This window comes from Cibotium barometz, chromosome 52, assembly GCF_041138505.1.
Source record: "Cibotium barometz isolate CiBa-2024 chromosome 52, ASM4113850v1, whole genome shotgun sequence".
In the NCBI taxonomy this organism is placed as follows: domain Eukaryota; kingdom Viridiplantae; phylum Streptophyta; class Polypodiopsida; order Cyatheales; family Cibotiaceae; genus Cibotium; species Cibotium barometz.
In genome coordinates, this window is record NC_141097.1 from 39,123,267 (window position 1) to 39,138,865 (window position 15,599).

The 15,599-nt window shown below is 44.5% G+C and overlaps 1 protein-coding gene across 3 annotated transcripts in view; it reads right to left on the reverse strand.

The window, feature by feature from the left end:
• LOC147609096 (craniofacial development-like protein) overlaps positions 1 to 14,137 on the reverse strand; it is a 76,119-nt gene extending 61,982 nt beyond the window's left edge. For all 3 annotated transcript variants that reach the window (XM_086788528.1, XM_086788529.1, XM_086788527.1), the window contains exons 1-2: positions 14,035 to 14,137; positions 13,881 to 13,931 (exon numbers count right to left, since the gene is read on the reverse strand). In XM_086788528.1, the coding sequence (XP_086644654.1) occupies positions 13,881 to 13,923 (43 nt within the window). In that variant the 5' untranslated portion in view covers positions 13,924 to 13,931; positions 14,035 to 14,137. The remainder of the gene's footprint in view (positions 1 to 13,880; positions 13,932 to 14,034) is intronic.
• Between the last annotated feature and the right edge of the window lie 1,462 nt (positions 14,138 to 15,599).

The following is a 15,599-nucleotide window of genomic DNA, read 5'->3' on the forward strand; positions in this document are numbered from 1 at the left end:
GCAAGCGCACAGTGCCCAGCCCTCATTTTCCATGCGCCTAGTGCCCAGCCCAAGTGTGGAAACATGCGCAGCACTATATAGTATTTTTGTTGTATTTATTCAAGTCATGGAGTATTTTGAGACAGCCCACTGCTTATTAGCGAGTCGACTGCTGTCCAGAAGAGGTATACATACCTCAGCCCACAATTCATTCATTGATCGCATCATTTGCCAAGTGCTGAAGCTGAAGCAAGGGTCAGGACAGCCTAGATCAAGCTAACGCAGAAGGGGTGAAGGATTGCAGGTCAAGGGCAGAGATTCCTCTCAGCCAAGAAAGGTTCAGTCAGTCTTTTATTTCAGTATTTTACATCATTCAAATAAAAGAAAATACACCATTCGTGGTGGGGGCCCTTCAGAGGGTATTCGGGACCCAATACTGTGTCCTCTTCTCCCTCTCTCTCACTATTTTTCTGCACATCTATATTCAGCTTTGTGCGTTAATTTTCGTCACAACAAGTGTGCTGATTTCTGAGCATTGAAGTTACCGATCTCCCCCGAAGCTTCCCGCATGTTACAGTGGTATCAGAGCCTACTTCAAGTGTAAAGATTCAACAAAGAAACCAGAATTTTTTCTCACTCATGTGGTTGGTTTTCAGGCTCCGGTGGACTACCCCTTTCGGAGTGACTCTTGTCCCTCGAAGGACGTTGGTTTTCAGCCTCCGGAAGTCTCTCACACACATAGTGGATGGTTAGATTGCGCTCTAGAAAGAAAGTGCGTTTTCCAGCTATGGCGAGCCTCGACGACGAGAGAGACCAAGAACCTTGGAACCAGAGTGCACCAGGCAGCCCAGCTAGGGCACCAGGCTTGAGTGTTACACAGATGTTCCAGCAGATGATGCGAGCAATCGCAGACCAGACGACCAAGTTGGAAGAGCAGAAGGCGCAGATCCTGGCTCTGGAAGAGCGGACCCGTTCTCCAGCACCGCATTTTCCATCTCCTTCTCCCTCTCCTTCCGTATCCCAGATTCCAGATCCTCTACACAGGGACCCTCTCACAGGGTCACAACCGCAGCCGAGCTCTTTGCTTGAGTTGCAGATGCGTGCATTGGAGATCCGACACGTGAAGACGAAGCCATGCGACGCATGGAACATGAGCGTTACCTTGCATCTTTGGACGCCAGATCGACACCAGCGGCGCCCTCGAATCATTTTCTCGAGAAAATGAACTTCAAAAAGTATAATGGTAAACTCGACCCCACAACTCTTTATTCATGGTTGCATCAGTTTGAAGCTTACTTTGCCGCAGTTAGAAAGACAGATACTGACAGAGTGATCTTAGCCAGTTGTTGGTACTTGGAAGGTGAGGCCATTCCTTGGTGGACTCAGCGGACTCATGCCCACACCAGATTAGGTATGGCAGCTTATGTGTGGGACGAGTTTGTCCGCAACCTTAAGCAGCGGTTTCTACCGCCCCACTACCTCGAGCGACTCAAAGACGAGTTCAGGGGAGTGCGTCAGAACGCACAACCAATCCTTCATTTTGCCAATAGAATTTCGACTTTATGTTTGCAATTAGGCTTATTTAATTTGGACAAGAAAGGGCAGTTTTTGTATGGCCTTGACACGCAAATCCAGTGGGAGGTGCGTATGTTTAGGCCAACCACCTTCGAAGACGCACTCTCACTTGCGCAGAGTGCAGAAATGAAGCATAATGGTGGCAAGCCCAAGACTTCCCAACCGGCTACTCCCAAGGCTACCGCCTCGGGGGAAAAAGACCAGAACCAGACGGGGGCTTCCCCAGGACAGAGCACAGGAGCTTTTGGCTCCAAGAACTCGAACAATGCGTCCAAGCTTACTCCAAACCAGAAAGCGGCGATAGGCAAGACAGGTGGCAAGTTGAGTGCTCAGGAGATTTCTCAGTACAAGAAGGATGATAGGTGTTTCTTTTGTCATACAAAAGGCCACACTTCTCGAGAATGTCCTAAGAAGACTACCGCTCCAAAAACCGCCGCCGCAACCTCCACAGCTTCCGTGGTGAGCCCAGCTCGCACACAGACCCCAGTGGCTGCCCCTAGTTCTTCAAATCCCAATGCTTCAATTGGAGCAATTATTAGCCGGGAGCTCGAAGCAGAAGGACGCCCATGACCAGGAGTATGAGTGAAACGAATTGCTCAAGTCCTTTGGCTACATAGGTGGCCAGAGAGTCGTTGTCTTCTTTGATAGTGGCAACACGGAGAATGTGGTCACGGAACACACCGCTTGGCGTGCCTGTTTCGTCCTGACTTCGGTGGACAAACAAGTTGAGGGTTTTAGCACATGCATGACACCGAGGGTCAAGTATGAAGCTCTAGGTGCTAAATCAGTTATTCAGGGCATAGAGTTTGTGCATGATTTTATGGTTGCCCCTCTTGTGGAAGCAGACATAATATTGGACATTCGGTGGTTTCATAAGTTTCTTCTCGATGTCAAGTGGGACAAGCACACGTTCCAGATTAATCGGAATGTGTCAAACGCCCCACTGACCATTAAGTGTGAGCCGAGAATTCCGAACTTTTCGCTCATAAGCCACTTTGCAGGCTAAGCGAGCAGTCAAGAAAGGCGCAAATTGTGCGATGATATACATCCAGACAGCCCAGACGATGGCCAATGCTTTCGAGAAGTACTTGGCTCTCCATGAAAAGTTCCAGAAGATTTTTCTTGGGAACAATCTTCCTTCCCAACTCCCCCTGTCCAGACTGGAGGACCACAAGATTGACCTCCTCCCAGGCTCGGAACCCCCGAGCAAGTTTCTGTATCGCCTTTCCAAGGCAATGGAATCGGAGTTGAACCACCAACTCCAAGAATTGTTGCAATCTCGCTTCATCCACCCCAGTGTGTCGCCATTTGCAGCACCGATCTTGTTTGTCAAGAAGAAAGATGGGTCTTCTCCGTTGTGTGTCGATTATCGTGCACTCAATACATAGTAACATGGGATGGGGAACGAGGACGGGGATTCCTGGGAACCGGAATGGGGAACGGGGGACTGCATGGGACAGCATAAAAAATAGGCAATTTTAAGGAAGCACTTATTCAAGAAACTTAACAATACTAAAACAAAGTCACTTTACACTTCCAAAGCATCAATATTAAGTCATACTAGCAAAAAAATGGGTGTTACAAAAAAGGAGATCGGGCACCCAGGACCCAGTTGCCAAAGGCTAAAGCAAAAGACAAGGGCAAAGGCCTAGGCCCTAACCACGTAAGTGGCATACAAAAAAGAGACTATCACTAGAGTAGTACATATGTCAAAAAGCCTCAAGGGGCATGTGAAGTGCTGGCCTCACAATCATGGGTCCCTCCAATGCCTGCAGGCTCCATAGAGATGTCCTCTACTTGCTCCTCCAACTCCTCATCATCCTGAGACATCTCCCACTCGGTAAATGCATCAGCCTTTGCAGTTGCACTCTTGCAAAGCATGCACAAGTTTGCACTCACAAAGACTAGATCATTTTCTCGTTCCACCCCAAGAAGGTTCCTCTTCTTCGATGCAATGTGACTGTATGAGCTCCAAAGTTGCTCTAGGCAAGAGGAACTCACTGCCTGGCTGAGAATGCGGATGGCTAGATGCTGAAGCTCAGGTCCATCCAAACCAAAATCTTCCCACCACAAAGCAACCCCAACTTTGAAGCGATCATCATGTGCATCCATGTCTCCATAAGAGCCCTGAAAGCTCCTATACCTGGACAACTGGTCACGGACCTTCCGCCTAACATTTGGGCCAGGCACAAGTTGAGTCAAGACAAGTAAGTCTCCATAGTTTGCTCACCTCTGCGTCACTTTCTTGCCCTTTACCCTAAAACTCAGGGTCCACAACATAGGTTGCTGCCAAAGGAGAGGAGTAGGAGTTCCACCTACGCACACATAGGGCACGGATAGGTTGCTGCCAAAGGAGAGGAGTAGGAGTTCCACCTACGCACACATAGGGCCAGGCACAAGTCGAGTCAAGACAAGTAAGTCTCCATAGTTTGCTCACCTCTGCGTCACTTTCTTGCCCTTTACCCTAAAACTCAGGGTCCACAACATAGGTTGCTGCCAAAGGAGAGGAGTAGGAGTTCCACCTACGCACACATAGGGCACGGATCTCCTCGTACCTGTCCTCATCTGGCTCCAAATCCCTCAGCTTTTCTATCATGTTGTCCATAGCCTCATATACCTTGCCGATGCATGGCTTCATACCATCCACAAGCCTCATCAAGCGGACAATAGGTTGACCCATAGCATCAATGCACTTGACTTTTTCCAAAAATCAGGGCTCTCTGCTTTTTCCTTGCATAGAGCTCCTGTCTCAGTGGAAGCCAATGGTGAAGAAGTGAACTCGTCACTAATGAACAACTGTCTCAATGCACCACTACACTCTTTCAATCGGTGGAGCATCAAGAAGTTGTAGGCAAACCTCGTATCTGAGTATTTGAGGAGCTGACGGCTAGATTTTTTGGAGAATTCATGGCGTAGGAACTGATGGTTTGTGACAAATGTCACTATTTGGCTGCCCACTTGGATGATAGGCCGGATCCATGGCAAGTCCCAAATATCCTTCAAGAGATTATTTAAGCAATATGCCATGCAAAATGACACGGTGATGTTGGGATACATGCTCTCAATGATTGCTCCAACTGCCCTGTTTGAAGCCTCCCCATCAGCAACAAAGCCCACAACTAGGTCTGGGCCAATGATCTCTATGCCACTAGCCCACTCTACTGCTAGCGCATCAACACTCTTCCTGGTCCCAGAAGCATCATGTGAGGCGATGAAAAACATCTCATCGCGGAAATATGCGACAAGGCCATGGATGGACCTCTTCCATTTATCACTCCATCCATCGGCTATCAGGGACACTCCATTCCTTGCCCATTGTCGCTTCGTGTTTTCTGTTGCTTACTCCACAAGCCTCTTCTCCTTCTCTAGCAATGTGGTGCGCAAGGACTCTGATGATGGGGGCATATAGTTTGGACCATACTCCCCTATCTTCTTCACCATGACCTTGAAGTAGTCCGATCTATCCACAAAAAATGAATAATTTAATAACCGATCAACTTCAAAGTTCAAAGTTTAAGTAACTTGTAAGAGGAACATTGTAAAATGATAGATCCTAAGCTAGACATCTTAATTCTTGATTACCTGGCAGCATGGAAAGCAATGTGGTCATGAAAGAAGAAGCGGGCTATGGCCGTATCCACCTCTTCCTTCTTCTTGGGGTCCCAACTACCCTCAAGAGTACTTTGCCGGCGTGAGTGTGTGGATGCGGTCGGCATGGAGAAGGATGGTGTTGGGGCCCGTTCTTGTGGGGCGGGTGATGCGCCCGCCGCGGGTGCCGATGAAGTGGATGCACATGGGGATGCCGATGTGGATGCCGAACCTTGGGATGGCCTCACTAGTGTTGCGGGATCCACGGCCACATGCGGCACTCTCCTCCTTGAAAGCAAGGTCTCATGTGCGGCAACACATTCAAAAAGCCTCCTCCTCGTCTCCGGTGTGACCTGATCACAAAATCGGACCTCATGACCGGGCTCATGCAAGAGGTGAGCTCTCACTTTATCCGCCCCACCCGTTCGCCTATATGGACATAGCTTGCAAGACCATGGGCGAGAGCCTCCTCCACTTCCGGGATGATCGGAGTTGACCTCTTCCCACCAAGACCAACCTTCGGTCCTCCTTCCTCTATTCGTATTAGCGCCGCCGGAACGAGGTGCAGGGGATGGTCGGCGATGAAGATGCCATGGAGGCAAGTGCCAAGGAGGTTTGAGCAATGGAGGTGAGTGTAGGAGAGAGATGTAGGAGAGGCTAAAGCAAGAGGAGGTGAGACCGTGAGTGTAGGAGAGAGATGTAGGAGAGGCTTGAGCAATAGAGATGAGTGTAGGAGAGAGATGTAGGAGAGGCTTGCCAATGGAGAGGCTAGAGCAAGAGGTGAGTGTAGGAGAGCAACAAGACTAGAAGTGACAACTTGAAATTACAACTTACCCAATGCCACTTGAGCCTTGAGGCTTGAGGGGAGAGCTAGAGCCTTGCCGGGTTGCCCAATGCCCGCTTAAGTCTTGAGCCTTGAAAGTTGAGGAGTGTTGAGCCAATGAGCTTCCCACTTGAGCCTTGAAAGTTGAGGAGCCTTGAGCCTTGAGCCTTGAGGCTTGAGCTTGAGCTTGAGCCTTGCTTGAGCCTTGCGGAGTGTTTCAAGTGCCAAGAGGCAAGAGCTAAGAGGCTAGAGCAAGTGCCAAGGAGGACCGAGGTGAGTCTTGAAGACTTGAAGACTTGAAAGTTGAAGTTCCTATAGCATGTGCCAATGGGGGCTCTTCGTATAGCCATGGGCCAAGTGGGGAGAGCTGCTCGACGGCTAGGCGCCCAACGGCTACAGGGCGCAATGGCAAACTGGTCAACGCTGTGCAACGGTCAGCTGACCGTCCCGTCTCGTCCCGTCCCACACGAATCGCCGTCCCGAAATCGACGTCCCCTTGTTACAACATGGGCTCACACGTCCCCGGCTATCCCCTGTCCGTTTCCGTTCCCGCACATTATGGGACGGCGTTCCCCCGTCCCAGGGGTCCGTCCCCCACGTCCCCTGTGACTAATGACTCAATAAGCTAACTATCAAGAGTAGATTTCCGATGGCTCGAATAGATTATATTCTCGAGAGGCTGAATGGAGCGAAGGTGTTCTCGAAACTCAATTCAAAGAGTGGGTACCACCAGGTGTGGATTGTGGAGGGGGACATCCCCAAGACAGCCTTCCGTACAGAACGGGCCCACTTTGAATTTGTGGTCATGCTATTTGGCTTGACAAATGCCCCAACTACATTCAACCGCATGATGATGCGTGTTTTCCGGGATTTAATTGAAAAGTGTGTGTTCATATATCTGGACGACATACTGGTATTTTCAGCTACGGTTGAGCAGCATGACATTGATGTGGAGAAAGTCCTTAAGTTGCTGGAAAGCAACAAGCTCTACGTCAATGAGAAGAAGTCGGAATTTTATTTGTTCCAGGTTCATTACCTTAGATATATAATTAGTGCAGAAGGCATTCGACTTGATCCGGCTAAAGTGGCCGAGATTGTCAATTGGAAAGTACCTCACGCATACTCCACCCACATAGACAAGTTTTCTGACCTCTCGGCAGATCTCACCGATCTGCTAAAGGGTGTTAAGACAAGAAGGCAATGGATTCGAATGACTCCACGAGCGTTCGAGGCATTCAAGAACCTCAAGGTGGCTTTATTAGAAGCGCCTTGTTTAGCACTTGCCTCGTGGGACGAGCCATTTCAGGTGATCACCGATGCGAGTAACATCGCAATTGGCGGTGTGTCAACAGAATGGTCATCCAATAGCTTACATGTCTTGTAAGTTACTGCCTGCAGAGAAAAATTACTCAGTCTACAATCATGAACTCCTTGCAGTTATACAGGCCTTGAAACGTTGGAAACATTTTCTTTATGGCCGTGACTTTGAGGTTCGCACTGACCATCAGGCATTACGTTGGATTCAGACAATGCCAAGTGCACAGTGGAGTGACCGACAACACCGTTGCAGCCAAATATTCCAGCAATTCAGTGGTATGATTGAGTACCTTCCAGGAAAGGCCAATCCAATGGTGGCCGATGCTTTGAGCAGGAAGGCACAGGTGACGTCAATTCAGACTACTAGACTCGACCTTGTTGGTACGGGACTAGACGACATGAAGCACACGTACGCGGATTCCGAGGAATTCGGTACACAATGGAAACAAGCATTGGATGCCACAGGACCATGCCCCTTTCTGATACGCGATGGTTAGCTTTTCTACGAAGACCGACTATGTGTCATGAAGTCGTTCAAGCAACTCTTCTCCATGATGCCCATGACGCCATTACTGGTGGTTTAGGGGCATGAATTCAACTCTAGAGAAATTGGAACGGCAATATTATTGGCCAAAGATGAGGCGAGATGTGTTTACATATGTACAATGCTGTAGCCTGTGATATTTGTCAAAAGGTGAAAGCTCCTCGTGGAAAGAAGATAGGGTTTTATTACAGCCCTTGCCAATTCCTAAGGGACCTTTCCAAAATGTTTCAATGGCCTTTGTCACGAATCTGCCTCCCAGTCCGAGTAAGCGAAATACTCAGTGCTTAACTATTGTTGATAGATTTAGCAAATTTGTTATGCTTATTCCATGCAGGGCCAATGTGACCGCCAAGGATGTTGCCCAGTTGTTCATTCGGCATTGGTACCCGATTGGCAGGATTCCTAGGATCATAGTGTCAGACCGAGATGCCAAATTTACCAATCATTTTTGGAGGGCATTGTTTGATAACTTTGATACTAAATTGAATTTTTCCAGTGCATTTCACCCACAAACGGACGGCCAAACAGAGATATACAACGAGTTGGCCTTTGATGTGCTGAAGTGTTATGTCCACGATTAGCAAGGTAAGTGGGAATCTTATTTGCCTTTAGTTCAAGCTGTTTTGAATGATTCTTTTTCTTCAGCTATTGGCAGGACTCCATATGAGGCAGCGTTTGGAAGACCTTTCCAGTCGTTTTTAACCAGGACCTAATCTTCAATACCTGAAGCGAACAGAGTGACGGAGTCTTACCAAGAGGTTTTAGAGTCAGTAAAAGACAGGTTGGCTAAAGCGCAAGAGGCCTACACTCGACAGGCCAATAAAGACCGAAGGGATATGAAGTTTTCGGAAGGGGATTGGGTTTATCTTCAGATTATGAAGTAAAGGTTGAAGCAGGTGGGCAAGCGATGCCCAAAGTTGTCTTTCAGGAGCTTCGGACCTTTTTCCATCCAGAAAAAGATTAATGAGGTTTCCATGCAGTTGAAGCTACCTCCGAGTTGGACTATGCACAATGTGTTTCACGTCAGTTGTTTAAAACCATATGCAGGTCCGATCCCTTTAGAAGTTAAAGACGAGGCGGAACCAGATATTGTTGATGAAGCAAAAGTTATGATTCCATAACAGATCCTTTTGCACCGTTACAAGCATGGCTCAGGTTGAAGACACAAGATAGTTCTTTACGAAGTTTCAGGACCGAGGGACCCACGAAGCGGTATAGCTTGACAAAGAGTTTTTCGACGACTATCCGACGTTATTGACGGATTATTTGGAGGCTATGCAGCTTCCGTCAAGTTAAGCAGAAGGGGATGTCACGTGCATCCCGCACTTTGGATGCCACGTAGACATATCTGTACAGAACGTGCTAGACCTGGGATTGTAAACTAGCCCCATGTGAGCCCAGTCCGGGACAAGTCAGCCAGGGTTCCATCCTGGTCGTCCGAGGTCAGATGTTGAGTCCAAGGTCAAGTGCGCATTGTCCTACACATGAAACAGTGCCAGTCCGCGCTGTGAGTCTCCCTCTGGAATGATGTCAGTGACTCTGTGTATCTGGTATGATACCGGATGCCAGAACACTGTGTAGACAGTTAGGGTTTGCATTTAGGAAAAGGGGCCAGCCCATAGGGCTACCCTAGGAACTCATGTGGGCATGGGGAAAGTACAAGACAATCCCCATAAGGGCCAAGAAGGCCCTGGCTGTACCCACCAGCCATGGGTAGGCCATGGGAGGGCTGTAGGACAGCCCTAGGGGCATACCAAGGGTAGCCGGCTGGTTATCCAGCCCTAGGAGGGTTGTAGGGCAAGTATGGGGCAGCCTGCTGCCTCCATATGAGGCACGCGCACAGTGCCCAGCCCTCATTTTCCATGCGCCTAGTGCCCATCCCAAGTGTGGAAACATGCGCAGCACTATATAGTATTTTTGTTGTATTTATTCAAGTCGTGGAGTATTTTGAAACAGCCCACTGCTTATTAGCCAGCCGACTGCTGTCCAGAAGAGGTATAAATACCTCAGCCCACAATTCATTCATTGATCTCATCATTTGCCAAGTGCTCAAGCTCAAGCGAGGGCCAGGACAGCCTAGATCAAGCTAACGCAGAAGGGGTGAAGGATTGCAGGTCAAGGGCAGAGATTCCTCTCAGCCAAGAAAGGTTCAGTCAATCTTTTATTTCAGTATTTTACATCATTCTAATAAAAGCAAATACACCACTCGTGGCGGGGGGCCTACAAAGGGTATTCGGACTTGGAATTTGGACTTGGAACTTGGACTTGGAACTTAAACTTAGGATTTCGACTTGGAACTTGGACTTAGGATTTGGACCTGGAACTTGGACTTGGAATTTGGACTCGATTTGGATCTATACTTGGAATTTGATTTTGGATCTGATACTAGCCCGGTGAGAGATACTTGTGGGTCATCCCCGTGGTATGCTCGGCATCAAAGATCTTGTGCCTTGATATCGACATCGACTTGGATATCCTACATCGGCATATCTGTTTGTTTTGTATTCATTGATTATATTGATCCTGGCCAGCGTACCCGTGGGTTGTTCTTGAATAAATTCCTAAAAGGCGACGGGGCTTGTTCCCTGCTCAGTGTGGTGTACTATGGAAGATTCCTATACCCTTCTTTCTATCCCCCTCTCTATATATATATCTCTACCTCTTTGGACACGTGGTTGAATCTGTCACGACACACCCCGTTTGGCTTACACGCATACCCAGTACCTCATTAAGCTCTCAGATCATTTCCATAGGCCTAGCATCAGTCATGATCAGTTCCGGTAGGTGACCCGATGCTGTGTTAAGGATGTTGGATATGATAATTCAACTATGAATATTGATCAAAACATACTCAAGGTGGATCAAAGCTTGTACAAAACATCATGAACATGAGGGACAAAAACTAGTATATGCAGAAATTGCTTTGAGATTAACACAAAAAGACACTAATTATGATTAGACATGAACCAAACTTACATAATCACTTCATCACGACTTGTACCTTATTTAGAGACCCCTCTTCCCTATTTTTAGTTGCATGAGTTGCATGAACCATATCCACCAACCGTTTGTAGGCTTTACACCAACCACACTAACCACTAGCCTAGCCACCACACATTAAATTGGACTAAGGAGTTGGGATTACATTTATCCAACAATCCCCCCTTAAGACCAACTTCTTACAAGAACATGAACAAGTCTAATATATCTCCTTGACACAATGAGTAAGAGTCCCCCTTTAACAACAACATAGGGTGGTGTACTCTCCTCTACAACTCGTCAAGTTGGAACAACATAAGTCTTGACTCAACCACATACATGACATAATTTAAAAAGCATAATCATCATCTACATCTTTTATACTAAGACTAGAACAAAGATTTGTTTCTTCCTCTTGGTTGACTTCTTCAACCACATGTGCCTTAGCTAGCTTTTGATCTCTTTGGTAGCACTTTGCGGATGGATGATTCGTCTTTCCACAATACTCACAAGGATGTTTGGAGAAACAATCCTTAATAAGATGATTTGTACGACCACAAATAGTACACTTCTTCTTTGCCGATGTCGAAGTAGTAGTATATGCATAAGGATCTATCACATCCTTTGTAATCTTCTTGTCTTCTTCCTGCAAAGAATTTATGATACTTTCCAAGGAAGGTATTAGCTCCTTCTCTTTAAGTACCGTCACAATTTGCCTAAAGCTTAAAGGTAAGCTTTTAAGCAAGATAGCAATAGCATCCTCTTCAGGAACAGGAGACTTAACATAAACCAATTGTGTCATTAAGCTCTTCAACCTGTTAATCAAAGCTGTTAAATTTTCATTACTCTCCATAGTTAGATCAAAGAGTTGCATCTTCAAACTGATCTTGGAATGCTTTGCCTTTGCACCAAAAGTAAGCTCTAGTAATTCCCAAGCTTCCATAGCTGACTCAACATTATCAATATAATGAATAAAATCATCTACTAAAGCAGTAATGATAATACCAAGTGCTCGCTCATCTTTTGCTTGAAGTGCAGCCGTTGTAGCTCTTGTAACTGCAGCAGAAATACCTGCTTCATCTTCAGAAAAAAAAGTGGCTTGACCGTACTCCACAGATTTTTCTTCATGAGATAGCCCTTCACCTTGATTTGCCAGGTATGAAACCCAGTTCCGTTGAATTTGTCGGAGAATTTGAAACTCATGATAATGCAATATGATGCTTGATATTGATAACTTGCTCATATAGATGATTTAAGCCCAAATAATAATAATATCATCAATATAGATCAAAATAATAAGCACCATGTTGTTGGAGCAAGAGAGATAGAAAACAGGCGACTGAAAAAACGCTCCGTACAGCAGCTCCTGTGAACCAATTACTACAAGATTTGGTATGCTGAATCCTTACATTATAGACTTGAAGCACCTAAGAGGAATTAGACAAATTCATAGAGACGGCGCCGAATGAATGCGATTAGCAGAACGCTGCCTGTTTTGATAGCAACGACGATTTCGTGAAGAAGCGACCAAATCCACCTTCGAGCTTCGTTTTAGGGCTTGCATGGGATCAAAGCAAGAGGCCTATATCAAAATATTGAAGTATAATCTTCTCAGATGTAAGCATGAAGGCAATCTACAGCATGTTGTCCAAACAGGAAAAAATAAGCTATGGTGATTAAGAGAGAGATTAAGATTTTTGCTAATAAACTAAACCTAATTGGATCATGCTCTAATACCAAATGTTGGATATGATAATTCAACTATGAATATTGATCAAAACATACTCAAGGTGGATCAAAGCTTGTACAAAACATCATGAACATGAGAGACAAAAACTAGTATATGCAGAAATTGCTTTGAGATTAACACAAAAAGACACTAATTATGATTAGGCATGAACCAAACTTACATAATCACTTGATCACGACTTGTACCTTATTTAGAGACCCCTCTACCCTATTTTTAGTTGCATGAGTTGCATGAACCATATGCACCAACCATTTGTAGGCTTTACACCAACCACTGACCACTAGCCTAGCCACCACACATTAAATTGGACTAAGGAGTTGGGATTACATTTATCCAACAAAGGGTAAGAGAAAGCAAGCATGGAGACAGCAATGAACAGATGACCAATTCTTCAGCAAGACTTGGAAGTGGAGATCAAGAGTGAAGGTGTTCAAACAAAATATTTCAGTCAGTAAAGTCAAAGTCAATGGCATTTCAAGGTCAGTAGAAGTCCAAGGAGGACGAATGACAGAGTGTCTATCCCGTCAATACTTCTTGATGGTTACCTTGTTAGCGCTCAGTACACCCCATGCAACCTGAAAGTTCCATCTCCCTAGCACAAAGAAGCAATAAAGTAGAGTCTAATGTAATTGACATGTGTCACATCCACTCAACGTTTACATAGAATGTAACTTGTGAAACAATACTGCAAAAAACCATCCTTGGCTAAGCAATTCCTCGAGTCTTTTCAGCCCCATCTCTTAAAAACATTGAGAAAAAGAAAAAGACTTTTTTCATTGCTTTCTGGATCTGAATGTGGCTACAAGACATCATGTCCCCTTCAAGGACTGCATCTATCATGGTGAATCTTCCTCTATAAAATCCTTGATGGGAGCCATTCCCTTGTATCCTCAAAATGAGGTTGCGTCCATGCAAAGTCACCACCAAGACTCTTCATGATCCGGTACCCCCTACATCTATGCATGCAGATTTTTCCATTGTAGGTTTGGAACTACAAGATTGGCACTAAACCATCCATTTACATTCTTTTCCATGGAGAGACCTTGACCTTTGAGTAGAACATCTTGAACTTTCCACCACCGAGGGGTATCTATTGGATAATTTGGATCTCTGAGTAACCCTAACTATCAGCTGTTATTCCATATTGCACATCCGGCCAACTCGGTGGTGATGACACCGATGCTAATAAAGCTATCATCTCTTAATCATTGTCATTATTATTAGTTCATAGTAACGACCAACTGTTTTGATTGTTACTATGAACTAATGAAGGATCTGCTTTTGGAAAAAAGAAAAAAAAAACGTTTTGATTCATATGCACACACCAGAATCCTTGCTTGGTGCTGAGCTCGCTGGAGCAGAATCCATGTTACCACCTACGCATAGAACATTACTTTAACGTATCAACCATATAGTTGAAATACTTTTTACAATGATTTTCGAGATGTAGGAAAGAAACGATGTGTTTATGTCTACTACCTTCTGTGACCAGATCCTGCCCCGCGTTGATGTGGGACGAAACGCCTAATCAAAAATAAACCGTCAAGACGAAAGAAATTAAGAGTACTTTATACACGTTTTACATAGTAGAGCCACATTTAAATAGACTTTTTGTTTTGTGAGTGCATATTCACTCTATAGAACCTATTAATTAATTTTGTTTAAGAGTGCATATTCGCGACCCTTAGTTTGCATATTAATTACATAAGGTATAACCTTATCGAAAGATTAATTTTAAATTTGATTTAAAAAATAAGGTTTACACTTTATTTATATCTTATATAAATAAAGTGTAAATTAAATTTCAAGAATAACCTTATTGAAATATTAATTTTAAAATTGATTTAAAAAAACAAATTATTCTATATAAGAGACGAGGGGAAAAAGATTATAAGATGATGTCAGAACAGCCAATATGTAAAATCAAAATGAAATAAATATCAATTGTATACAAAAATGAAGTTGTGAAATTCAATAACAACATAGTGAATAATTTGTAAGAACATATTTTATATATAAGGAAACCTTAAAAACACACAAAATGTAATTACATATGAGGAGATGAAATCAAACAAAACACGCTTCCTCTTCTATAAAACCAACATACTTGTAGATTTCTAGAGAGAGTAGTACAAATTCATCACCATCTACAATAGCTTTTTTGAATTTATATGCTCTCTCCCATACAGATAGATAAGATGTATTATAGTCATGTGGTGATTGTGGTTCTTGATCATCATCAAAAATTATTGGATTTGATCGGCTTCCTAGTGCTGTATTGTTGTTTTGTTGGATTTCGTTAACATCAGCATTATCCTCCTCTTCATAATCTCCGTTGGTTCTTCCATTGAAGGGGTCAAAGTACCTGCTAGGAGGAGTATCAACAAAGAAAATTTCTTCTATATCTATGCATTCAGTGAGATGTGGGAGTTTCATTACTTTCCAAACAGTTGCAAACCTTTTTTTGCTCATACCCGACCTAGTTTTTGGAATAATCCACGAGGCTGCCGGGTAGTACTTTCCAGTATGAATCATTTTCAGTAGAGTGGTTTGTAAAGATGCACCAGTTTTATTTTCAGTAGAGTGGTTTGTAAAGATGCACCAATTTTATTGGCTATATAATTATCCATGTAGATGTAAGTTCTTTCAAAAACATTGATAAGCAATAAGCAGACTTTATTCTTCAAGTCAGCCTGGCCATATAAGGCATATAGCTGTCGACCTCTAGTTATTTCCTCAGCAGATATGTTGTGCGAATAAAATTTAAAGTGTGGTTTATGTAAATATTTCATGCAATAACCCACCATCCCTTCGAGGGTATGCATCTTAACTTATCTAATGCCCCTACACATACCCAATGCACCCTCAGGCTTAAATAAATCCCATCCTAAATATCTCTTTATGGTTTTTCCTATGGTGCCATTAAACTAGCTACCATCTGAAAGTGCAAATGGTTTAAGGTTCCTCCTTTTTCAAGTGCAAAGAGACCTTTCAAACATTCCATCCTCACGAATTCCTCTAATGCTTCCCACAGCAAGATAAGT